Raw genomic sequence first — 26,864 nt, 5'->3', positions numbered from 1 at the left:
AGTGCCAAGCCAACTGCTTCAGCCATGTCCCCTTCTTCTTGATTTGTCATGATTTGTACTAGGGAAGGAGAGAAGCAGAAGCTAAGAGGAAGTGACTCCCCTCTCCCTCTGCCTTGCTGACTTCTCTTAAAAGGTTCTGAGTTAAGAAGACCCTATAAAGTTTGAAGTCTCAAATATAATAAGAAGTTGACTGTGTTGAAAAGAAAACAGAGTGTGAGGCTGAGGTCAGATGTGAGACACCTCCCACCCCCAACAACCACCACAACAGTGGTGGGTTGTCTCCATATCAGGTGGGAGCTCTACAAAGTATGGGCCTCAAGTGCGGCTGACAGAACAGAACAGCCCACCTGCAAGCAGGACACATGGAGCATAATGATCCTGTCATTCTCCCAACCCCATCACGGTCAGCTAGTCATAAAATAAACACTTGCAGAAATTTATCAATTCCTTTTCCTATAATATTTTATAGGCTAAATGTTCTAACTTTCAGGATTTTTAGAGGTGGAGTCTAAACATTTTCTCTTCCACCTAGATTCTGCAAAATCTGTTTTTTTTTTTTTAAGATTTTATTTATTTGTCAGAGAGAGCGAGCGAGAGCGAGCACAGGCAGACAGAGTGGAAGGCAGAGTCAGACGGAGAAGCAGGCTCCCTGCGGAGCAAGGAGCCCGATATGGGACTCGATCCCAGGACGCTGGGATCATGACCTGAGCCGAAGGCAGCTGCTTAACCAACTGAGCCACCCAGGCGTCCCGCAAAATCTGTTTTGAATGAATCAACTTCCAAGATGAAAGTTCACATGGTTCCTTCCCTCTGCTATAGCTTATAATATGCTGTTAGCTGTATAGAGTAAGAATTGCCACAGTACATTACCAATTCATTTTTCAAATCGACAGTAAACATTCTTTGCCTTGCATATCCAATATACCAGGCTCTTGCCAAATGCTTAGAATCAAAATCAACTTTTGATACTTCAAAGTTGTGGCAGATTTTAGAAAGGTCTTGAAAAACCATTCTTACTGCTCATCTGTGATCTTATTTCCCATTAAAAGTTGTTATGTCCTGGAAAGGATGCAATTCTCTGATTCATTCCTGTGAGACTAGTTTAGAGTAGGAGAACACAAATGTTTCAAAGAAGAAAATAAATATAAATCAGATTCTTCAGCTTTTTACAAGTGGTAAGTTACAAGCTCTTCAGGGCCTAATTTATCTCTGAGCTGTGAGCCCTGCTTGTAACCAGACTCCACTGAACTCTTCTAAACCTGAGCTTCCTGAGCTGAAGGCAGAGCTAGATGAGTAAGGATGGTCAGTGACCATACCATCTTCAGATGGGACTGTCTGTACACTGAAGTGTGCAATGACAGGGCAACAATATGGAGCAAATGAGATTCTTCCTACTACCTAACCTTTGTGGAAACAGCCATGATTATGTTCATAGTGAAGAATACTTTGAAAATAAAAGAAACTTTTGTATCTCTAAGTGGATCTTTGAGTTTCCTGTCTCTTCATATTTAGAAAGGAACAGCTGTTGAACAGTAACTGTAAATCATCCCTACTGAGCTTAAAAAGGAATTTTCCTTCACGTATTTCAATTCAGGGAAACAACTGGTGACTTTAAATAAGGCACTGATCACCTTAGCTGGGAGAGGCATTTGATAATAATCCCATCTCCCAATAATTATCTGAGAACTCTTCTAATAATTAGGAGAAAGTTCTATCTTAGTCTCAGCAATATGCCCTTTGTGCTTAGGGCAATTTTCTGTCACTTTTAACATCATAAGATATCAGAGGGCAAACCATCACTGTGGGGACAAGAGTGCCCTGGCAGACCTGGCCACCAGTGGCCCTGGCCACCAGCTTTATTAGTAACAACATGAAGTTCAGACTTTTTCCACCTTTTTAAAAAAATTATTATTTTTTTAATTTTTTATAAACATATATTTTTATCCCCAGGGGTACAGGTCTGTGAATCACCAGGTTTACACACTTCACAGCAGTCACCAAAGCACATACCCTCCCCAATGTCCATAATCCCACTCCCTTCTCCCAACCCCCCTCCCCCCAGCAACCCTCAAGTTTGTTTTGTGAGATTAAGAGTCACTTATGGTTTGTCTCTCTCCCAATCCCATCTTGTTTCATTGATTCTTGCCTCCTTTTTCCACCTTTAAATCACCAAAAGTGAATTCTTTCCACCAAGATATCCTTTCAAGCAAATAGCAAGCTCCTACACTCAACCGCAAATTTTGCATAGGATCACAGACTCTTAGAGTAAGATGTAAATAAGCTTAATGGGCATTTACTTCAGTGGGCTTTCATTTAAGTGAAGTCACACAAATTGCACAAGTTTGGGTCTGATGAACATGGCATTAAAAAACAAGTTTCTTGGGGCGCCTGGATGGCTCAGTGGGTTAAGACTCTGCCTTTGGCTCGGGACATGATCCCGGGGGTCTGGGATCAAGCCCCGCATTGGGCTCTCTGCTCAGTGGAGAGCCTGCTTCCCCCTCTCTCTCTGCCTGCCTCTCTGCCTGCTTGTGACCTCTGTCAAATATATAAATAAAATCTTTAAAAAAAAAAAAGTTTCTCCAACAGCATAACATGGTTCAAGTGATCAACAGCCATTGTGCATCCTTATTTGATGTCCCCTGTCCAGATAGCTTCAAATATATCTGTCAAAAGTGTATAATGACTCTTCATGTGTACAGATAACAGATGATCAGAACTTTTTTCTATGTCCGTGTTGAGCACAAATGAAATATCATATCCTGGAACTAAAGCTTTTGTAACATATTCAACCCAGGCACCTCAACCACTATGAGAGGGAAAAAAAAGTAAAATACATAAAAACTTAAACACCCGGGGCGCCTGGGTGGCTCAGTCATTAACCGTCTGCCTTCAGCTGGTGTCATGATCCTGGGATACAGTCCCGCATCAGGCTCCCTGCTTGACAGAAAGCCTGCTTCTCCCTCTCCCACTCCCCCAGCTTGTGTTCCTTCTCTCTCTCTCTCTGTCAAATAAATAAATAAAATCTTAAAAAAAAAAAAAAACAAAAAACCAAAAAACCTTAAACACCCTACAGCTAATATCTAAGCACCAGGAAAAACAAAGAACAAGCATATGTTGGGGGGCGGAGGGACCAACCACACACTGAATAAAGAGTTTTCAAGGTTAAAATCATCTACATGGAGTATCACATTCTCATCTCTATCTACTCTTAAATAACACTAACATTGTCCACATCCTCGCTATGCACCCGAGTTGCTGACCTTTGTCCTACAACTGAGTGCTGAACTGAATTCTCTCTTTCACCATTCAGTCTGGCTCTTGCAGCTGTCCCTGCCACTGAGTCTGTTCTGATACTTTCCCCTCCTTCCTTTTTGTCTTTCTTCTCTCCTCCTCAATAACAAAGTGGTTTCCTGATCAAAACATCAAATTATTAGTTGTAAGCTTTTATGCCTTTTTGACACAATCCTAAGTCAGGAAAGAATTATTTTTTGTCGGTTTCCCTTTACATGACTGAAGCATTTGAATGACTGAAGTATTTCATGGTTAGAATATTTTAATTTTTTTAAGTGGATCTTTAAAAAAAAAATGTTAAGTGCAGTCACAGAAGGACAAAGAATGTATAATTCCACTTAGATGAGGTCCCTAGAGTAGACAGATTCATAGACAGAAAGGAGAATGATGGTAGCCAGGATTGAAGGGAAAGTCTAATGGGGAGTTAGCATTTAATGGGTAGAGTTCCAGCTTGGGAAGATGAAAACAGTTCTGGAGATGGATGGTGTTGATGGTTATATAACAGTGTTAATGTGCTTAATGCCACTGAACTGTACATGCACAAATGATTAAAATGGTAAATTTTATGTTATGTGCATTTATCACAATTTAAAAAAGGCAAAAATAGTTAACACCAACATTTAAAAATATCCCACTTCATAAAATAACATATTGTTTTTTCTTTTAACAACAACAAAAACCTGTAACAACTTTAAATGCGATTAAACAAGTCAATGAATTAAACAAGTGAATTAAAACCAGTGCAAACTTCTAATTATAAAAATGAGTGCTGTCCTTCTCCTTGAACTGGGAAGTTCACCAAGCAAACTGGACTGTTAAATTCATTTGATTCATACAATGTATGCCCTGAAAGCCTAGGTGGCTGAAGCCACTACTTTTCCCGTCGTGATGGATTTTGGTCCAAAGGGAAGAGAGAGCAGTGGGTAAGAGGTAATCTTTGAGTATTCACTGTGCTACAAACCTGTGGCAGTGCCCAGCTGGGCCTCTTTGCTGGTATGTGATGAAGAACAGCCGAAGGAAAAGAACTTTGTGGAATGCTGCTGAAGGCTATTAAAAATAAATCACAGACCCTTGGGATGGGAAAAGAACAGCTCTCAGGTTGCCTGTCCAAACTAGATCCCCTCTGCTATATTCCTGACATTCAGTCATTCTGTCTCTTCATAAACAGGACTTCCCCACACAACATAACCTATTTCTAAACTGGCCTAGATGTGTGAAAAAGTACCTTTTCTATTGATTTAAATTCTGTTTCCTTTAAACAAGAAGAGTTTTTTTTTTTGGTTGTTTTTACTATTATTATATTTTAAAATTTTAAATGTTTTTTTAATAATTCAGAGGTATTTTCCCTCAGATGTGTAAAAAAAATTTAAAAAGTTGGCAAATACTGTTCAAAAAATTTTCTGTAATCTTCATCCAGCTTTCCTTAATGCTACTATCTTACACATAACCACCATACAGTTATTAAGGCCAGTAAACTACTATTATTATAATATTTACAGAATTTACTCAAATCTTATTAATGGCTTCCCAAGTCCTTTTTCAGGACCTGGAACCAATCTAGGCTCTCATGATACCTTTAGTTATCATGTCTCCTTAAGTTCTCCCTTAAACTGAGATAGTTCTTTAGATATTCATCTTTGTGACTTTGACAAATTTGAAAAGAAAATCCCTTGATTTGGGTTTGATGTTTCATCAGTAGATTCTGGTTATGTATTTTGGAGGCAGGAATCTCACAGAAGTGATGCTGGTTCTTGGTGGATTCTCTCAAGAGGAACATAGCTTTGGAGGGGGGTGTTCTCAAACCTCTGGAGCCAAACTTCCAACACTTGGTTCAGGTGGTGTCTGTCAGGTTTCTCCACTGTGATTATTTTCTCCTTTGTATACCTTGTAATGATTCTGTTACTATAAAATTACTAAGTATCTTATGGGGGAGGTATCTGGAGACAATGTAAATACTTGTTTCTCATTTAAACTTCTAGCCACTACCCATTGAGGATTCTTGCTTGAGATGACTATTACTGTGATGGTTGCCCAAATTGTATTTACGAATTAGAATTCTTTAAGAGCTTTCTTTTTCCAAGTTATTTATTCAATTATTTTATATCAACATGGGCTCATGATACTTGCTTTATTCTCTAGGTTATAATTCATTATCATCATTATTTAAGCTCAAATTGTCCCAGTCTTAGCCACTGGGAGTTCTTTCAAGTTGGCTCCTGGGTCCTTCTGTTATGTCTCTAAGCAATTAACCATAAATCGTTCTTAGCTCATCTTGTATTTTCCCCTGTGCCAGCCTCTAAAACATTTCCCCCAAAAGTCCTGGTTCCTTTAATTGGAAAATGTTACTTAGGAACCAAGAACTGGGTGCTCACTGCTATGAGGTGTCACTAGATCTAGATCCTACCTCACATACCCATATATATAAGTACATTTCTTTATCTATCTACATATATTAAAAACCGGAAGTTCATACTGATAGCTCCAATTCTAGTTTCACACCATAGGATTCATTCTAGCCCTCAACCCACCCCCATCTATAATTTCATTTTGTTAGTGAGAAACCTGGTTCACTCTCATTATTCACAATATTTACCTATTTGCTCAATCCCTGAACATAACTATAGCAGTTCAGGAACTGCTAAGCCTCACCCCTGTGAAAAACAAATTACTAAAATGAGGGCTACTTGGTGACTCAATTGGTTAAGTGTCGAACTCCTGAATTTGTCTCAGGTCATGATCTCAGGTCATTGAGCCCCAAATTGGGCTCTGCGCTGGGCATGAAGCCTGCTTAATAAAAAAAAATTTTTTTAAAGGTTTTATTTATTTATTTGACAGAGAGAGACAGAGATCACAAGCAGGCAGAGAGGCAGGCAGAGGCAGAGAAAGAAGCAGGCTCCCCGCTGAGCAAGGAGCCCGATGCGGGGCTCGATCCCAGGACCCTGATCATGACCTGAGCTGAAGGCAGTGGCTTAACCTACTGAGCCACCCAGGCGCCCCATGAAGCCTGCTTAAGATTCTCTCTCCCTTTAGCTCTGCCTGCCCTCCCCACATGCCCGCCTGCTTGTTCTCTCACTCTTAGAAAAAAAAAAAAAAAGGCCTTATTGGATTTAGATTTAAAAGTACAGTTAAAATACTGTTTCTCAAAGGTACTCGGGTTACTTTTCTTTTTCATCCCCCCTCCCTTAATGTGGGTAATACAGTTAAGAGTTATTTGTTAAGAGTTTTTATTCAATTCTGGGTTCCCCTCACACCCAGGTTGTCTAATTAGTTATTTTTCAAGAACAGACTCAAAATTATACAAAAAGATGTACTCAGAGAAGTGTCACTTCCTCTTGTTCCTTCTGTCCTATTCCTACACTCTCTACCCTGCTCCCACTGGCTTCTTATAAGTAGCCAAACCCATTCATTTCTGCTTTATTCTTCCTACATGTACATGTGTGTGTTTTATACAAACCAGTAGATACCTGTACGTACTCATCTCCCCTTATTTCTTGAATGAAAGCGAGGATACAAACAATTATTTACTTGCCCTTTGCTCTTTTCCTTTACCAGTATATCCTAGTTTGCAGAAGAGAGTTAACATAGTAGGCCTATTATCCTTAGAAAGGCCTTGCTTGCAAGGGTGGCCTTGGCTCATCTGGGAACTTAGATTTGGGGAGAGTTTCCAACATTCCCTAGTGGGAAGAGTGGCTCGGTGCACCTATATGACAATGGGGTTTATGCTGAACATCTGCTTTCCTTCTGGAAGTCTGGAATTTTGGTATGTGCCAGCCAGAGGATGCCCACATGACCAGCCCCAATAAAAACCCTGGGCTCTAAAAACGTTTCCATGGTAAACATTACACATGTGTTGTCACAGTTTGTTCCTGGAGAAGGCTGTGTATATGTGTTTGTGTGTGTGTGACTACAGCGGGAGAGGACTCTTGGAAGCTACCACCTGATATCTTCTGGACTTTGTACCATGCTTCCCCCCCTTTGCTGACTGGCTAATATTCTTTGTTATAATTAAACTTAGCTACAAATATGACTGTATACTGAGTCCTGTGAGTTCCAGTGAATACTGAAACCTGGAGGTGGTCTTGGGGAGCCACGGTACTTCTGGAAATCCCTATCAGTACACAGAGATCCTCCTTGATTCTTTATTATAGATGCATAGTGCTCCATGTATAAATGTACCATATACATACTATGGTTTAGTCAAACTTTGTCCTATATGTGGACATTTAGGTTGCTTCTAACATTTTGCAATGCTGCAAATAGTAACTTTGGGTATATGTATTTCCATAATTTGGGAGTGTATATTCAGGGTAAATTCCTAGAAATGAGAGTGCTAGGTCAACAGGTCAGAGTATGTGCTTTCTAGTTAGGTGCAGCCAAATGCCTTTTCTGAAAGGTTGTTATCAGTATGCATTCCCACCAGCAACGGGTGAGAACACTTTCCCATAGCCTTGCCAAACAGACATGTTGCCATCATTTTTCATTTTCTCCAGTCTTACAGGTAAAAAAGTGGTATTTCAACCATTTAAAATTACATGTCTCTAATTATGACTGAGGTCGACCATCTCTTTACGTGTTTAAGAACACACACACACACACACACACTAATCATCTATTCAAGTCTTTTCTTCATTTCTCTATTGGGTTTTCCATTCCTCAATCTAAGAGTTCTTTATATATTAGTGGGGTGCCTAGTTGGCTTGGTCAGTAGAGCATGACTCTTGATTGAACCTCAACTTAAAAAAATCTTTAAGGGGCCCCTGGGTGGCTCAGTGGGTTAAAGCCTCTGCCTTCGGCTCAGGTCATGATCTCGGGATCCTGGGATTGAGCCCCACCTCAGGCTCTCTGCTCAGGGGAAGCCTGCTTCCTACTCTCTCTGCCTGCTTGTGATTTCTGTCTGTCAAATAAATAAAATACTTTAAAAAAAGAGAGAGTTCTTTATGGGATGCCTGGGTGGCTCAGTCAGTTAAACATCTGCCTTTGGCTCAGGTCATGATCGTAGGACCTGGGATGGAGCCCTACTATGGGCTCCATGCTCAGCAGGGAGCCTGCATATTCTTTTCTCCTGCCCCGCCTCTTGCTTATGCACTGTCTCTCTCATATAAAATATTTTTTAAAAAAGAGAGAGTTCTGTGATATATACCGCAAAATGTTTTCCTAATTCATCAGCTGTGTTTTGTCTGTTTGTGGTGTTTTGCCAATCTAGCAAGAATTCTTATCTTGCGGCGCCTGGGTGGCTCAGTGGGTTAAGGCCTTTCTGCTTTTGGCTCAGGTCATGATCCCAGCGTCCTGGGATAGAGCCCCGCATTGGGCTCTCTGCTCAGCAGGGAGCCTGCTTCCTCCTCTCTCTCTGCCTGCCTCTCCACCTACTTGTGCTCTCTGTCAAATAAATAAATAAAATATATTTAAAAAAAAGAAATCTTGATGTCAAAGATATCTGGGCTCTGCAAACCTTCTGAAACAGTAGTCTACTTTAATGAAAGATATGCGGCATTCATTCAGATTTTCAAAGGGCCCTGTGACCTAAGAATGAGCTACCACTGTCTTCTACAGAGCCTAACTGTGCCCAACAGAACCATTTCTACTTGACAGCTTTGCAAATTCTTTTTTTTTTAAGATTTTTAAAAATTTATTTATTTGTCAGAGAGAGTGAGCACAGGCAGAGAGAGAGGCAGGCAGAGGCAGAGGGAGAAGCAGGCTCCCTGCAGAGCAAGGAGCCCGACGTGGGACTTGATCCCAGGACACCGGGATCACGACCCGAGCCGAAGGCAGCTGCTCAACCAACTCAGCCACCCAGGCATCCCAGCTTTGCAAATTCTTTTATTTTTTATTTATTTATTTATTTTTAAGATTTTATTTATTTATTTGACAGAGAGAGATCACAAGTAGGCAGAGAGGCAGGCAGAGAGAGAGGAGGAAGCAGGCTCCCTGCTGAGCAGAGAGACCGATGCGGGACTCGATCCCAGGATCCTGAGATCATGACCTGAGCCGAAGGCAGCGGCTTAACCCACTGAGCCACCCAGGTGCCCCCAGCTTTGCAAATTCTTGAAGGCTTCTCTTGATTCTTTTTTCATAGGACACATCCAAGTGAGTGGCCTTCAGTGGTGTAGTTTCAGGGTTTTTTTTTTTTTTTAAAGATTTTATTTATTTATTTGACAGATAGATCACAAGTAGGCAGAGAGGTAGGCAGAGAGAGGAAGGGAAACAGGCTCCCTGCCGAGCAGAGAGCCCGATGCGGGGCTCGATCCCAGGACTCTGGGATCATGACCTGAACCGAAGGCAGAGGCTTTAACCCACTGAGCCACCCAGGTGCCCCTATTTTCAGGTTTTGTCATTAGTGTGAACTCTTTATCATGAATGCGTTTCTGGTTTTCTATATTCTTCCTACAAATGATACATGTGACACCAGGCTCAGAGAGGACAGGATCCAGTTTGGCCAGTGACCCCAACACTGACACATTCTTTGTTTTCCCTCTGTCCTTCTCACTCCAGGGGCATCTTGAGCTCATCTGAGTGCTGGAGTGGGAAGAGGGGACTGTGAGTGTGATATTCTAACTATAGATTAACCAACACACAACAGACTATAATTGCTAGTTCTCAGTCCAACTAACACACTTCTGTTCATGGACATTTAAGAGCAAATTGGCTTTTCTTGATGGCTATCCCAAAAAGCCAATTCTAATTGAGTAGCTAAAGCCTATAGGTCTTTTGTCATTCCAAAAGTATTTCTGCTTTTTTCTCTTTTTTTCCACTTACGCAGTTTTTGGAACGAAGTAAAAAAGTCTCACATTTATATCTATTAAATTTAATTTTGCTTTACACAATTCAAAATAGTATTTATCTCTGGTAGAGCTGGGAGGAAGAAAGGGACAATAATTTTCTAGATCTTAGGTTGGGAGGCATATATATGTGAGTGTATGTACTTATTCATTACGTACTTCATAATTTACGCATATGTACTTTTATTTTATACCAAATACCACATGAAAACGTCACCAAATTACAGAAAAATTTCATCTTGTTAGACTGAGCCCACCATATCAAGAAGTTAAGAAACTTTCAGATCCTGGGCGCCTGGGTGACTCAGTGGGTTAAGCCGCTGCCTTTGGCTCAGGTCATGATCTCAGGGTCCTGGGATCGAGTCCCGCATCGGGCTCTCTGCTCAGCAGGGAGCCTGCTTCCTCCTCTCTCTCTCTGCCTCTCTGCCTACTTATAATCTCTCTCTGTCAAATAAATAAATAAAATCTTTTAAAAAAAAAAAAAAGAAACTTTCAGATCCTGAATCTGTTACCTCACTTATATTTTTAAAGGTAGCTTATCATAACATAAAATCAGATACATTACTTAATTGTTGTTATCTAAAGCTATTCCTAACTATGGTCAATGTATGGAGACTATTAACAATCAATTTTGCCCTGTAACCTGTATAAACAAATGACAGATCTATAAGATGGGAAATGGAACTTAGCCCAGAAAGCCCAGGCAGTATGAATTTATTTGTAGGTTTAGGGTGGGGGCTGACAAACTATACCCTACGGGCCAGCACCTGTTTGTAAAAAAGGTTTACTGAGGGGCGCCTGGGTGGCTCAGTGGGTTAAGCCGCTGCCTCCGGCTCAGGTCATGATCTCGGGGTCCTGGGATCAAGTCCCACATGGGGCTCTCTGCTCGGCAGGGAGCCTGCTTCCCTCTCTCTCTCTCTCTGCCTGCCTCTCTGCCTGCTTGTGATCTCTCTCTGTCAAATAAATAAATAAAATCTTAAAAAAAAAAAAAGGTTTACTGATATATTTTGCCACACTTATTCATTTATGTATTGTCTATGCCTGCTTTTATGCTACAAGGGCACAGCTGAGTAATTTTGACAGAGACCCTATGGCCTACAAAGTCTAAAATATTTACTACATGGCCCTATACAGAAAAAAGTTTGTTGAACCCTGGTCTGAGGCACCACCCAGAGAAAGTTAGTTTTCTAGTGTACTTGGCAGGTATATTCCTTTAGGAGTCTGGGTTCCTCAGGCTATCACAGCTTACTAATCATTAGTTTTACCTACCTGAACCTTATTACTCTAATTTCACATTACAAAGAGAGATTTGATTTCCCATGTAGACTTGCCTACAAGAAGAAGACATACTGACCAGCCAGTGTGACCATTCCTACCAAGTTATGATTCCACTTTTCACGCAAATTAAAGAACTGGCTTTCTGATTTATACTTTAATCTCTCATGAAATGGGTTAGCATGGGTCAGTCCTTTGGAGATAATAATCTCTGATATACTAAAAAACAAAAGTTAAGTGTCTGGACCTGCAGAGCTAAGGACTGGCTCCTGAAATAAGGAGATTGCTCTAGGGTATTCATCCTATGAAGCCCGACCTGGGTCAACAGAGTTTCTCAGAGATTTCTGTGACATGTCCCTCCAACCTACTTATGATGCTACCAAAACTTAAGGAATGAGTACCCATCATTTCTTAAAACCAGATGCACAAGTATCCAACTACCATAAGACTCAACATTCCACATACGGTAGCTGCTTCAGAGAAGTGACACTTTTTCATCAGATAAGCACTTTCTCTCTTTAAGTGTCTGATGCGACACAGATGTTTTAAAAAAAAAATCATTAAAAGAAAGTTAACATCAAACTCAACTTTTTGGAAATATTTCAAGAGCAAATCATAAGCTACCTGTCAGCATCTGTACTTTACCATGTGAAGTGTTACTCTGGAAAGCTGTCATTCACACTCATCTGAATTGAGATCTCATGTCTTACCTGACTTAAGCTGATCTTTTCTTCAGCAGCTGTGGAATGTTGATGTGGGTCTTCCTTTGCTCCCTCACAGGGGTCTCTTAAAATTTCCGCCTGGTCCCCTTGATCTCTGAAGACCTTTAGCTCCATGCTCTTGATTTTCTCTTCCCTATCCAAGATCCCAGAAGCCATAGAACCTCCTGCTGTGGAGTCCACCAGCCCACACCGCCCAGGTTCACCCCCATGATCCAAGGTGCCAGAAGTTTCTTCACAACAACTTTCCGCATGAGTCCTCTGCAGCTCCAAGGGCACTGCCCTACTCTGACTTATAAGAGAGCTTGAGGCTCCGGGTTTTACATCTGGAATCACACTTGGCTCAGGGTCAGCATGAAGCTCTTTGGAGACACTCACAGGGAGTTCAGAGTATAATTCCTGTACCACGGCAGACATGGAGGAATCAAGTGGAACTGGCTGAGTCTCTACTCCGGATGACAGCATTAGGGCAGATGGAAGATTATGGAGTCAAGTCTTTTACATCAAACGGTTCACCCTGACACAAATCAAAGGAAGGGATAAAAGTTTAAAAGCTTGCAGGGTAGAAGAAAGCTGTTTCAGCTAAAAACTGGCTAAAATAAGGACAAAAAAAAATCCACCTCAAATGCTGACATCTGGCACCAAAACATCTTCCTTAAAAAGACTGTGAATTAGTGGAAAAATAAATAGCTTACACCTTTAATAGACACCTGTCTAATCTCAATTGAAATACTGCCTTATGAACAATTATCAATTGTGGGTGAGCGAGGGACAGCAATATGGATGAGAATAAGACATGTTTTAAGCATCCAAGGATAGAAATGATGTAAGTTAGAAGATAAAGATAATTTTCTACCTGTTTTCAGGGCATGAACCTTGCCTGTTGTGTTCATTGCAGGATCCCCACTGCCTGGGAGAAGTGCTTGGCACATAGAAGGTACTCAGGAAATACTTACTGAATGAACATATACTGAGAGATTCTGAGGAATTTAATATACTGACTTTTCCTCAAGAATAATTCTCTGTAAAGGAAAGTTTATAGACAACAGAATTCCATTCCTTTATTGCTTACCAAACACTTGAGCTGGGTCTACCCACTCTGGCACAAGACACTACTAAACCATAACTTTAGCAAAGTCCTCTCTGACTTCCATTCAGCATCTTGAAATTTTCCAAGTGCCTTCACAGGCACAACTAATTCGATTCTCACAACCCTATGAGCAAAGCAGAGCAGCTATCACCATCCCATTATAGATCCAAACATCACATTGAAGAGGTAAAAGTGACCTGCCTAAAATATTATAGGGTTATCTGAGGAGAGATGGGAAGATACAAGAGGCTTCCACAGTGTTGGAAATGTTTCACCTTTTGCACTGGAGAGTGGAAACAAGAGTTATTTGCCAAAATACGTATATTTGTGTAATTCATAAAACTAAATTACTAAAGTTACACACACACACACAAACGCACACAGCTAGGGAATGGTACACTTGGACCTAAGGTTTCCTGATTGGTAACTTTTTCATTTTAGTCTACCAAATATGGGCAGTTTCCACAACAAAATTTACTTTGACCTGACCAAGGTGGAAACTAGCTAACCAAGTAAGATACTACATGCTTTCATTCTTGATGCTTTCCCTAATCTAAACAAAGGAAGAGAAAACGTGAGAAATTTCTGGCAACTGAGTTCATAACAAGGATTTACCTGAGGCTACTGATGGCAAATCCCTTTGGCCAAAATGCACACAGGAAAGGGTATTTCAGAAAGCCAGCAGATTTCTACTCCTACCACTTTCTAACATCCATCTCTTCCCAAAATAAACATATTACATACAAGCAAAATCCATTGTTGGCTACCAAACTGTTTTGACTACTAAGTTGTCTCACCTCCTCTCTCTCAATTGACCACATCCAGATTTCTGAGCAGGAAGGACTCTCCAATACACCATGTAAATCTTTACAACTCAATTTCCTTGGACACTGTCTCTATTCCTGCCCTGATTTTCTTGGGAAGCCCACACATGTTACTTATACAAAATGCACTTGCTCTGCCTCCCCGTCAAGAAGCACCTACCCCTTGGATATTCCTGGGTTTACAATCTTTCCTCCTTCCACAGAAGATCCCATCCATTGACCTGAGCTATCAAGACTGAAGCTGGGGGATGAGTCGGGACCAAAGACAGATCCTTTCATTTTGCACCATTCTGCCTTTCTGGTTTTCCAACCTGTGGTGGATAAATTTACTTACTCACGTTCCTATGCTTTCATCCGCTGGGTGTCCTTATTGTTTTGAAGGACTTCTCCCCAAAAGTTAAGACATGACACTACTAATTTAAATACTAGAAATTATAGGAAATCAGACTGCTGGTCCATTAAGTTCGGAGAACACAAGAGGGCTGATGAAAAAAAAATGAATCCAAAAAAGCAGCAAGGAGAGATAAACTGTTGTGTCCAGGAGTATGGTGAGAATCAAATGAGACATTTTAATAAATGGTGCTGACAGAAACATATCCTTTTTGGAGCTACAATCTTCCCCTTTCTCCTCTAGCTCCTGGATATTTTTAGAGGCACTTTAGATTTTAGGCCACTGAGGCTGGGGGGGGCGGGGATTAACGGCTAAAGTAGAATTGCTATTGGATGCCAAAAAAGGGAGGAGGTGCTCAATTTTCATTTGGCTCAGTTTCCCTTTCCCAACAACAGATACAATCCAGTTTTTGGTTATCACACCACATACAGACCAGCAGAGTAAGTGCAGGAAAGGATACCGTAGAAGAGCAGATTTGTTGATGGAGATCAGCTCCCTGGGTCTCTTGCCCCCATGTGCTCAAGAGCTCCTCTCTCTTACCGCCACTAAGGTGTGAGTGTTCTCAAGTTTAATCCTTGATATGCCCCGCATTCCAGGCTTCACTTTTTTGATGCCCTCACCTTTTTTGCAGCCTTTCTGCTATGTAGATGACTCAAAACTCTCCCTTTAAGTACAGGTAACCATATGAGCCAAACGTTCCACTCCTAAGTATGCATGCACAAAAACTAGTACACAAATGTTCACAGCAGCGCTATTCACAATAGCCAGAAAGTGGAAACAGCTTTTATGTACACCAACTGATTAATGGATAAGCAATGTGGTACACCCATACAATGGAATATCACTTGGCTGTGAGAAGGAAGTGAATACTGATTTGTGATAGAATATGGATGAACCTTGAAGACATTACAGTAAATAAAATACACCAGTCAAAAAGAACCATATAAGATCTCATATATATAAAATATCCAGAGTCAGCAAATCTGTGGAGTTGGAAAGTGAATTAACAGTTCCTTAGTGAGGGCTCGAAAAACTGGGAGTGACTGCTAATAGTTTTTTGGGGGGGCATAAAAATGTTCTAAAATTGATTGTGGTGATGGTTACACAACTCTGTGACTATGCTAAAAACCACTAAATTGTACAGTTTAAACTGCTGAATTGTATGATATGCAAATTATATCTGAAAGCTGATTTAAAACAAAAACAAAACACCTATCCCCAGCTCCCATGTCTTCTCAAATACCTGACCTATGTTTCATTTATAAGGATGGTGCCTCTCCCAAACTTAACATTTCCAAGATAGAACCCACTCAACCCAATAAATAATTGGGTCTCACTACATACAAACAACAACCAGAAATGAAGGTAAGTAAGATGTTCTCAGTAAACTTACATACTTATTTTTTTAATCCATTGCCTCTCTGAGTAACAACACCCCCACTATTCTAGAGGTCAGACTTGAACCCCAGACACAACTGTATCTGACCTTCCACCTGTTGTTCCATTAGCACTTGTAGTCCACAAACTCAACTCCCATGGTTTCTCTAACAAATCCCACTCCTTTCCATCCCCATGGTCCTAATTCAAGATTTGTTTCAAACACAGGATCATACACAAATACACATTTACTAACAGATCTGTATCATGAAGAGGCAATATTGATAATCACATAGAATGGTTCAAAATATTCATCAAGGAAAACAGAGCTGTTATGTTTCTTGTACATGCTTCTATGCTATAAACTGGCATTTGCCAAAACAGAATTTTAAAGCTTTGGTCACTCCCAAATAACCTCCAATTTACAAAAGCCAAACACCACAAAGCTATCTATCACTTCTTGAATTTTCTGTTTGGAAAAGATACAATTCTAAGAATTTTTAATCTGTAAATCACCTAAGCACATTGGCTGTTGAAGCAAAATAGACTTCTCTCCTTTTCTCCTTGCCCTATCCTGGGTCCTTGAGTTTCTGAAGAGTATCTGCAGTTGAGTCACCCAGGACAGGGGAGTGTCTCAGCTGGAACCCTCGGAGTTGAAGTAATATTTAGATGTAAGCCTAGAGTAGCAGATTAAAATTATTCTCAGCTCACTAGCTTGTACCATCAAATATTGGAAATGCCACAGACTGTAGAAACAGAACAAAATTTTAAGAAGACATTCAAATTCTTTAAAACTAAATTTCTAATTACACCGGAACAATTAAAGATGATGGTGTAGAGAAATAACTCTACAAAGGAGGTTGCCTGGGATAGCTGATCAAACTAAACATCAAAACTCTTTTATTATGGTAAAATATACACATAAGAAAACTGTCTGAAAGAATATAATTAATATTAACAGTATTACCCTAGATGAGAAGATCACCAACAATTTATATGTTTACTTTTTTTTTTAATAGTAAGTATGTACTACTTTTGTTAAAACATTTTAAACACTGTTTCCCAAGATCCAAACAGGAATAAAGAATAACTGGTATATGGTTTCACTTATCTGTGGAGCATAACAAATAACATGGAGGACATGGGGAGATGGAGAGGAGAAGGGAGTTGAGGGAAATTGGAAGTGGAGGTGAACCATGAGAGACTATGGATTCTGAAAAACAACCTGAGGGTTTTGAAGGGGTGGGGGCTGGGAGGTTGGGGGAGCCAGGTGGTGGGTATTAAGGAGGGCATGATTGTATGGAGCACTGGGTGTGGTTAAAAACAATGAATACTGTTACGCTGAAAAGAAATTAAAAAAAAAAAAAAAAAAAAAAAAAGAATAACTGGTAAGTGGGACGCCTGGGTGGCTCAGTTGTTTAGCATCTGCTCAGTTCATGATCCCTGGGTCCTGGGATCAAGTCCCGCATTGGGCTTTCTGCTAGGTGGGAAGCCTGCTTCTCCCTCTCCAACTCCCCCTGCCTGTGTCTCTCTCTTTCTCTCAAATAAATTAAAAAATATATATATTTTATTTTATTCTTTTAAATATTTTTTAAAATTTTATTTATTTATTTGATAGACAGAGATCACAAGTAGGCAGAGAGGCAGGCAGAGAGAGGGAGGGAAGCAGGCTCCCTGCTGAGCAGAGAGCCCAATGAGGGGCTCAATCCCAGGACCCTGGGATCATGACCTGAGCCAGAGGCAGAGGCTTTAATCCACTGAGCCACCCAGGTACCCCCCCCAAAAAATAATAATAAAAAAAAGAATAACTGGTATCCCTTTATTTTTATCAGTTATCTTTCCAAATGTCAGCTCTCTGCCTCAACCATAAAAATTTTTACATCAAAGTGTTAAGTAAACTTGAAAACAGTGAGTTACACATGCTCATAAAATGAAGGCAGGGATTTATAGCTTAATCCTTACTAATGACTTGTAACCAACCTACTGGGTTAGCACACTGGGTAATTATCTAGTTTGAGGTATAAGCAAAAAATAAATAATAGATTCACAAACTCTTAACAGCTGTTACTGGCTTCTCATCTTTACCATGACACAAATTAGAATTAGACTGCTTAGGGAATGGACTTAGCCCTGAAAAAAGACCCATATTTATAGGAGTATGCAGTAAAGTTATCCCAATAATGGAAGAAATTCTTTTGAACTGAGAACAATCATCTCAAAACCTTTCCATGTCAACTGCAACAGCAATGCTGGGAAGCAGTCTAGTTGCGGGTCTCCAAACAGGGTCCCTATCCTGCTGCCTGTATGGTCTTGAATGTCACTTAACTTTTCTTCCATGTTTTTCACATGTAAAATGAACAAGTTAAACAAAGTAACCTCAAAGGGTCCTGCCACCCGTAAGAATTCCATGACTCTAAATGATAACTTTTCTATTTCTCTTTGTTTTTCAAAGTACATCTATAGATATCAATAATGGTGATAGAATTCCAACTAAGCCCCACTGTGGCACTCAAGGTTTACACACACAAAGTTTTTTCTTAGTGGCAACATTAATTCCTATCCTACCAAATAACAAAAACGTGAAAAAAAAGAAAATAAACTACCAGTGAAAGATTAACACTGCAGCTCTCAATCTCATTAGAATACATTTTATAATATAAAAAACCTGACAAAGTGGCCCTTTCAGTTTAGTAGTTCAAACACTCCCTAAAACAAAAGTTCTGGGAGTACAAAGTTTACAGCAGTAAGTAAAACGTAGAAAAAAGAATCAAACAAAGAAAAAAGCGGAACAGAAAACCATGTGCCCAATAATCCCCAGTCTGAAGGTCTCCCCTCCCTTTAATTCCAATGCAAAAGGGCTGCTCAAAATGAGAACAGTTAACACTGGGCGCTGCCACACTTATGTCAAGGGACAATACTCACAATATCGATCAGGCCCTCAGAAGTTCACAACATTCCTTTCACCTTGAGAAAGGGGCTTTCTTTTCCAAGATTCGGACACTGTAGCCAATGCCTCCATGAGGGCATTCGTAGAAGGGGCCTCTTCTTGAGGGACAGAGAAAGAAGAACCTTTTAGCAAGATCTCTAGACAAACAGAAAGTAGGGTAGTGAAGTCTGTACACTAAACAGGGCCCAGCTCTTCAACATGGGAGTGTGCAGGAAATCTCAAAAGCATCAAGCACTGTTTCCCTTTTCCTTCCTTTATTAGCATGCAGAAAAAGGATCCCTCTGTCTCCACATGGGGAGTGAAACAGCGAAAATGCTCCCGATTTCTGACAAAGGCTTTCTGCATAAAATATTTTCGTTTCTTTTTCAAAGGATGAGGAGAAGGAAACCATCTGTGCCACTCTAAATACACTGCAGGAAAGACTCCTCCTCTCAAGGTAGAGTCTTATTTTCCTTGGGAGAGAAAGAAAAAAGAAGTTGGAACTCCCTCTTTGAGGAGGGGGAGGTGTGTAAATCACTACAGCAGGTAGGGGGAGTGGGTGAGGACATCTCTAACCAGTCAGGAAGTGATAGCTTCTGTGGACAAAGGGAAAGCTGGCTTTTAGTATCTGTCCTCCCTCCCTCTTGGAGTACAAACCTGTTTCCAAAAACAAAGTCTTTTCTCTTGATTATTCTGAGGCCCTCTTTGTTAATCTGGGGAGCATGGAAGAATCTAAAGGGAGTAGAAATGCCTCTTTCTCCACCCCAGGATGGGGAAAAGTCTCTTTCCAGTGAGAAAGGATGGATTGAACACCTGTGATGTGGGGGTGGGGACGGGAGGAGGCATGCATGGAAAAATCTGGGTCTCTATGAAGATATTAGTTTTCTTTCTTTAAAAACAACAATAACAGTAGCAGCAAATTTAGTAACAATGACAGCAACAGTCTACCAAAAGCTTATTATGTCCTAAACACTTACACAAATTCTCCCTTAGCCCTGAAGACCATGCTTTCTACAAAGAGGACCCAAATTAGAGATGGGCTAATTGAGACTCAGGAAGGTTGAACAACTAAGCAAGGTCACGAAGATGGAAAATGGGAGACCGACTTGAAACTACCACATTCCAGACGCCATGCTCTTAACTGTGCAAGGGAAAGGAGCTCATTGCACACCAAGAGACTTGCGGAAAGAGAAGAGAGCCTCACTCTGGGGACGTGATTGGGGGAGGGGGGAAGAGACTGACTTCTTATACCACAAAGTAAATTCAGGGTCTTCCTCTCTATATCTAGGGGTAAAGGTGAAAAATAAAAGAAAGAAGGTAAGTCTCTCTTTTACAGGGAAGGAAGACACCCCCCTCCCCAACACTTTTAGGCAAGTTGAATCTCGCTCTTCATCGAGAGCGCTGAACAAATCGGGGGAAAGGTCTTGTTGAGGGGTTACCTACTACTGCTCCTATTGAAATAAGTTTAGAATCGCCCTCTCGCACCCCGGGAGCGAGTGTCGCATGGCTGACAAACGCACAGGAACTGGGGAAGAGCGGACGCCCACAACAAGGGGCGTCGCCCTCCTCGAGAAGTTGGGGGGTCCCCAGCCGTATCGAGGTGGAAGAGGAATATCTCTCCCCCGTCGGAGCCATGACTCGAAAAGCCGTTTCCCCCTCGCGACGCGGGGTCTCCTCCCTCTCCCCAGGTCGTTCCGCCGCCCGCAGAGCAGCCTCCGTTCCCGTCGACACCCCAAGAAGAAGGGGAGCCCGGGCTCCCCCTCAGCCTGCAACGCCCGGTAAAGGGTCCCCTCGGGATGGAGAGGGGCGGGGCGGCTGCGCCCGAAGCCTTCCCGCCCCCGGCCTCTTACCCTGAGGCCTGCTCCGCGGCCCGCGCTCGCCCCGCCAGGCCGGCCTTTGCAGCCGCAGCCCCGCCGCCGCCAAAGCTACCTGAGCCTACCGAGCCGAGAGAGCCCGGGGGCGCTCCAGCCGCCACCGCCTCTTCGTCTCTATGGTTTTCTTCCTCCTCACCACCCCCCACCCCGCACTTCCTCATCCGGGACCCGAGCCAGCCATGCGGGCTCACCCAAGTCCCGCCCCCGCATGCCGCGCGCGCAATCCTAGGGGCGGCTCTTCCCGCGTCCAGTCTCGGCCATGGGCCGGCCCTAGCAGCCTTCTGCCCCGCCCCTGCGGCCAGGATTCTTAAAGGGGAAAGCACCTTTTGCCTCAGCTCCTATTAAACCTTAGGGCCTATTGTCTCCCCTGCTGCTACCCTGGCCTAGTCCACTGTTTTCCTGGCCCGAACGGCTGCAATTCTAGGGGACTCTCACTGGCAGCCCAGGAGATCTTTTTATAACTCGAATCAGTGTGTTAGGTCATGTCAGTCCCCTGCTCCTTCCAATCACATTGAATACTAAATCTAAAGGGCACCTCGGCCTCCAGTCCTGCAGGACATCTTGTTTTAACTTATTCAAGGCTTAAAGACTGGTTGAAATTGTCACGTTGCAACTATTTATTGATTCATTCATCATTCGTCCCTTCCCATGCTTGTTCATCATTCTATGGTCAGCACCTAGCATGGTATTAGGCGTAAGTAAATGTTCAACAGATATTTGAAGGAAGAAAGATGGTTTATTCAAAAGGGAATCAGAGGGGTGCCTGGGTGGCTCAGTTGAAAAAGTGTCCAACTCTTGATTTTGGCTCAGGTCATGATCTCAGGGTCATGAGATGGTATTGAGCTCCATATGGGGCTCTGTGCTTGGTGGAGAATTTGCTTAAGATTCTCTCCGTCTCCCTCGGTCCTTTCCTCCTGCTTGCACACACTCTCTCTCAGATAAATAAACAAATCTTGGGACACCTGGGTGGCTCAGTTGGTTAAGTTCTGCCTTTGGCTGAGGTTGTGATCCCAAGGTCCTGAGCTCCAGTCCTGCACTGGGCTCTCTGCTCAGTGGGGGGCCTGCTTCTCCCTTTTCCTGTTCTGTCTACTGCTTCCCCTTCTGGTGCTCTCTCTGACAAACAAATCAATAAAATCTTTTAAAAGGAAAAAAAAAAAAAAGAAGAAGGTTCAGAATAAATAAACAAATCTTAAGGAAAAGTGGGGTGGATTAAGGAAGTTCAGAGAATGGAGTCAACTTGATCCAAATCACACAGCCTTATATTAAACACGGAAATCTGTTGCTTTTTGGAACTTAATAACCTGGCTGCCTATAGAACTAGAGATTTGGAGGTTTATGAGAGATTTTAATTCTCTTTTCTCTGATCAGGATATCTTTGAGCCAACATGTGGACCATTTTGGCCAAGATAGTGGTTTTCCCACTTTTGGTCAGGGCTGGAGATAGATAAACCCAAATGTCAACTCTGTTATTTTACAGCCCATGAGTGCAAAGATCATCTGTATATATGTACAATTCATACATAGACTACTACAAAAGGTATTGTGATGATTTTTTAAAAAAGATTTTATTCATTTATTTGACAGAGAGAGAGAGATCCCAAGTAGGCAGAGAGGTGGGCAGAGAGAGAGGGGGAGGCAGGCTCCCTGCTGAGCAGAGAGCCCCATGCGGGGCTTGATCCCAGGACTCTGAGATCATGACCTGAGCCAAAGGCAGAGGCTTAACCCACTGAGCCACCCAGGCATCCCGGTATTGTGATGATTTAACTAGAAATTCACTTTAAAACATGGCTGCCTTTACACAGTATCCACATTGTCCAGTACTTTCTCAGGCAACTATCTGCCTATAGAATGGGAATCTGAGAAATCCAGTATTACTGGTTTGTCTTTTTGCTTCAGGATCCAGCATGACTGCCCAGCATCACTATTGATCTTGTCTTTATTTTATTTTAAAAGAGTTATTTATTTATTTATTTATTTAAGGCGTGAAGAGGGACAGAGAATCCCAAGCAGATTCCCTGATGAGTGTGGAGCCTGATGCAAGGCTCAATCCCACAACCCTGAGATCATGACCTGAGCCGAAGTCAAGAGTTGGATGCCCAGCTGACTGAGCCATCCAGGTGCCTTGACCTTGTCTTTTTTTTTTTTTTTTAAAGATTATTTATTTATTTGACAGACAGAAATCACAAGTAGGCAGAGAGGCAGGCAGAGAGAGAGGAGGAAGCAGGTTCCTTGCTGAGGAGAGAGCCCGATGCGATGCAAAACTCGATCCCATGACCCCGAGATCATGACCCGAGCCGAAGGCAGAGACTCAACCCACTGAGCCACCCAGGCGCCCCTTGTCTTTATTTTAAAATGTGATATTTTGGGGGCTCCTGGGTGGTTCGGTGGGTTAAGTGTCTGCCTTCAGTTTGGGTCATGGTCCCAGGGTCCTGGGATCAAGCCACACATCAGGCTCTCTGCTCAGCAGAGGGCCTTTTTCTCTCTCTCCCTCTGCTGCTCTCCCTGTTTGTCCTCTCTCTCTGTCAAATAAATACACACACACACACACACACACACAGCCCTTTTTTTTTTTTTTAAAGATTTTATTTATTTATTTGACAGAGAGAAATCACAAGTACACTGAGAGGCAGGCAGAGAGAGAGAAGGAAGCAGGCTCCCTGCTGAGCAGAGAGCCCGACGTGGGACTCCATCCCAGGACCCTGAGATCATGACCTGAGCCGAAGGCAGCGGCTTAACCCACTGAGCCACCCAGGCGCCCCACACAGCCCTTTAAAATGTGATATTTTGGGGTCCCTGGGTGGCTCAGTGGGTTAAGCCGCTGCCTTCGGCTCAGGTCATGATCCCGGGGTCCTGGGATCGAGTCCCACATCGGGCTCTGCTCAGCGGGGAGCCTGCTTCCCTCTCTCTCTCTCTCTCTGCCTGCCTCTCAGTGTACTTGTGATCTCTCTCTGTGGAATAAATAAATAAAATCTTAAAAAAAAAATGTGATATTTTGGAGGTACCTGGGTGGCTCAGTTGATTAAGCATCTGCCTCTGGCTCAGGTTATGAACCCAAGTTTCTGGGATCAAGCCCCACATTGGGCTTCCTGCTCAGCCAGGAGCCAGCTTCTCTCTCTGCCCCTCTTCCTCACTCGTGCTCTCTCTTTCTCTCTGAAATAAATAGATAAACAAATCATTTTACAAATGTGCTATTTTGGAGTGCCTAGGTGGTTCCATCAGTTCAGTGGCTGCCTTCAGCTCAGGTCATGATCCCAGGGTCCTGGGATTGAGCCCTGCATCAGGCTCCCTGCTCAGTGGAGAGCCTACTTCTCCCTTTCTATCTGCCAGCTGCTCTGCCTACTTGTGTTTTCTATCTCTGTCAAATAAATCAATAAAATCTTTTAAAAATGTGATATTTGGGCGCCTGGGTGGCTCAGTGGTTAAGCCGCTGCCTTCGGCTCAGGTCATGATCTCAGGGTCCTGGGATCGAGTCCCGCATCGGGCTCTCTGCTCAGCAGGGAGCCTGCTTCCTCCTCTCTCTCTCTGCCTGCTTCTCTGCCTACTTGTGATTTCTCTCTGTCAAAGAAATAAATAAAATCTTTAAAAAAAAATAAAAATGTGATATTTTGTTAATAGTGGGCTTTTGTATTAATTTTTATTTTAAAATTATATTAAATATTATTTATCTTGTTCCCTGAGCTTTTTTTTTTTAATTTTTAAAAGATTATTTATTTATTTATTTGACAGATAGACAGTACAGGTAGGCAGAACAGCAGGCAGAGGGAGAAGCAGACTCCCCGCTGAGCAGGGAGTCCGATGCGGGGCTCCATCCCAGGACCCTGGGACCATGACCTGAGCTGAAGGCAGTAGCTCAACAGACTGAGCCACCCAGGCGCCCTTCCCTGAGCTTTTTTGACATCTCCTTAACATTTTGTGCCCTAAGATAAGTGTCTCACTAGCCTTACCCAACTCTGCTCCTAGCTCTCTATTAGGCACAAAGAAGTCCAAAGGAAGGAGCATAAATATCATTCAATGCCCTGAAAGTCGTGGAAAGCCAGTTTCCTAATCAATTCCATGCTTGCCAATAATACTCTGCATTTATATATAGTATTTTAAATTATTTTAATTTGAAAGACTTAATATAACATGCCCATCATTTCATTTGGTCTTTAAACACCTTGTGAACAAGGAAATACAGGTACTTCTTATCTCCATCTGGCAAGGGAGAAAATTGAGAAAAGAGAATTTGGTATAAAGCCACTCTGCCCAAAACAGGCTATTGTGCAGGTGGTTGTAGCACAGTGATCTTAGAATTGAGAATCCCCTAGACTAGATCCCCTGTCCAGGAACTAACTGCTCCAGCCATCCCTAACCTTGACCAGGCTTGACAATTTTTTTAAAAACTCAAAACCTATTAAGGTTTTTTTTTTTTTTTTTTAAGATTTTATTTATTTATTTGACAGGGACAGCAAGAGAGAACAAGTAGGCAGAGAGGCAGGCGGAGGGAGAGGGAGAAGGAGACTCCTCACTGAGCAGAGCAGAGTCTGGACCCCGGACTCTGGGATCATGACCTTGATGGAAGGCAGGTACTTTAACTGAGCCACCCAGGCGCCCCCCGTTAAGATTTTGTTTGTTTGTTTGTTTACAAGTTTTTGCCAAATTAAAAAGTGAAATATTTGCAGTTCTAAGATATGACACCAATTATAGACATTTCTCAGGAGATGGAATCAAATTTCAATGAGGGCCAGTGAGAGAGAATCTCATTAGGCCTTCTGGAATGAAAGACTTCCCACCAGCCACTGCTGCTAACAAAACAGGGGGATCTGAATGCGTCCGCTGAATTAGCAACATTGAAGTCTTTTATAGTTAACATTTTATCCCTGAAGTTTTTGCAACTGTTGCAGTTGATTACATGTTTTTACTTATATAAAAAATCACAATTGGGGCACCTGGGTGGCTCAGTGGGTTAAAGCCTCTGCCTTCGACTCAGGTCATGATCTCAGGGTCCTGGGATCGAGCCCCGCGTCGGGCTCTCTGCTCAGCGGGAAGCCTGCTTCCTTCTCTCTCTCTGCCTGCCTCTCTGCCTACTTGTGATCTCTGTCTGTCAAATGAATAAAAAAAAAAAAAATTCTTAAAAAAAAAAAATCACAATTATTTTTTAGTTTTAACTTCTGAATCCTAAAGCAAAAGTATGGATACCGAAAAGAAGCTCCTCTCTTCACATACCCCCCCTCCTTCCCCCGCCCCCGCCTTCTCCCAATCAGGTCTCCTTTGTGCCACGCGACGTTTTCATCTTTAAACATTCAGAAAATTTCCCAAACCGTTGTCAGTTAAATGGAATTGGTAACTTGTCAGAAGTCCTTGGCGAGTTTCTGGAACAGTCCACACAGCTCTAATTTTCTTCTGGAGAACAGAAAGATGTCCTGAAACGGTCTTAGGAAGAGCTCCTCGGTCTGTGAGGAGGATGCTCGTTAGAAGCTCAGCCTTCAGAGCCACGCTGGACTCGACTGGGTCAGGATCCATCCTTGCTTCCTTCTGAGGAGTTTCGTGTCCCCCGCCTGTTTACCTATATGTGAAATACAACGTACCTGCCACCTAATAGGGAAGTGACCATTTTATAAGGATGTCTGTGAGAGGGTAGCTATTAACCAGGGAGGCACGCAATTCATTTGGGGTTTCGAGGGATTTGAAAAGTGAATGCTTTTCAGCAGAATCCGTCGCTCTATCGCAAGACCTGGGCCTTTTGCATTTTACAAAAGTTCTCCCAGAAACTCTTTTGTGCTTCTCAGTAGCCCCGTGAGGCCAGGCGAGGGTCCGCAACACTATTTACAGATCCGAGGAGACTCGTCTGTGTTTGCCCTGTTGGGCGGGGGGGGAGTCCTAAATCGGAAACGAAGTTCCTGGGCATGGATCTAGGTGAGACTGTCTGGAAGAAAAACGATTTCCATCCCATGGCCGGCTACCGCCCTGCCTGCGAGCGGAAAACACAGCAAACAGCCAGAGCTAGAAGCCACACGCAACGCCCCGCCCCCGGCGGGAGCCCCGGATAGGGAAGTGGCGCGGACACCGAGATGAGGCGGAGGCCGGGCCAGAGCGGCCCGGGGCGTGTGGGCGGGAAGGGGGGCGGGGCTCCGGGGCGGAGCCACCAGAGCTGCGCGGGTTCTCAGGTGAGCACACTGTGGTCGGGGCGGGCGGACAGGAACCTTCAGCTGGGGCACGGAAGCCGCAAGGGCTGTGGGGGCGTAGGCGGGGCGTCCAGAGGAGGCGCAGGGGACCGTGGGAGGGTCCGGCCCTCGGAGTCCCGGCTTGAAGAGGGAAAGGGGCTCCGGAGCTGTGGGTGAG

The 26,864-nt window shown here is 42.8% G+C and overlaps 2 protein-coding genes across 47 annotated transcripts in view; one reads left to right on the top strand and one right to left on the bottom strand.

Annotated features, from left to right (window-relative positions):
- Positions 1-20,753, bottom strand: part of PRR14L (proline rich 14 like) — a 62,389-nt gene extending 41,636 nt beyond the window's left edge. For 2 of the 12 annotated variants that reach the window (XM_082697803.1, XM_082697806.1), the window contains exons 1-3: positions 20,520-20,718; positions 18,666-18,785; positions 12,053-12,578 (exon numbers count right to left, since the gene is read on the bottom strand). In XM_082697803.1, the coding sequence (XP_082553929.1) occupies positions 12,053-12,526 (474 nt within the window). In that variant the 5' untranslated portion in view covers positions 12,527-12,578; positions 18,666-18,785; positions 20,520-20,718. Of the gene's footprint in view, positions 1-12,052; positions 12,579-18,665; positions 18,789-20,519 lie in introns of all 12 variants that reach the window. The other 10 variants (XM_082697804.1, XM_082697807.1, XM_082697809.1 and 7 more) reach the window with 8 other exon arrangements.
- A 5,852-nt stretch (positions 20,754-26,605) lies between these two features.
- Positions 26,606-26,864, top strand: part of DEPDC5 (DEP domain containing 5, GATOR1 subcomplex subunit) — a 137,205-nt gene continuing 136,946 nt past the window's right edge. For 18 of the 35 annotated variants that reach the window (XR_014302458.1, XR_014302459.1, XR_014302460.1 and 15 more), the window contains exon 1: positions 26,688-26,859. The gene's annotated coding sequence lies outside the window, so the exon portion shown is untranslated. Of the gene's footprint in view, positions 26,860-26,864 lie in introns of all 35 variants that reach the window. The other 17 variants (XM_082697827.1, XM_082697822.1, XM_082697816.1 and 14 more) reach the window with 5 other exon arrangements.

This window comes from Mustela nivalis (genome assembly GCF_964662115.1).
Source record: "Mustela nivalis genome assembly, chromosome: 14".
In the NCBI taxonomy this organism is placed as follows: domain Eukaryota; kingdom Metazoa; phylum Chordata; class Mammalia; order Carnivora; family Mustelidae; genus Mustela; species Mustela nivalis.
Note: the sequence above shows the minus strand (reverse complement) of the source record. Positions and strands in the feature narration are given on the sequence as shown.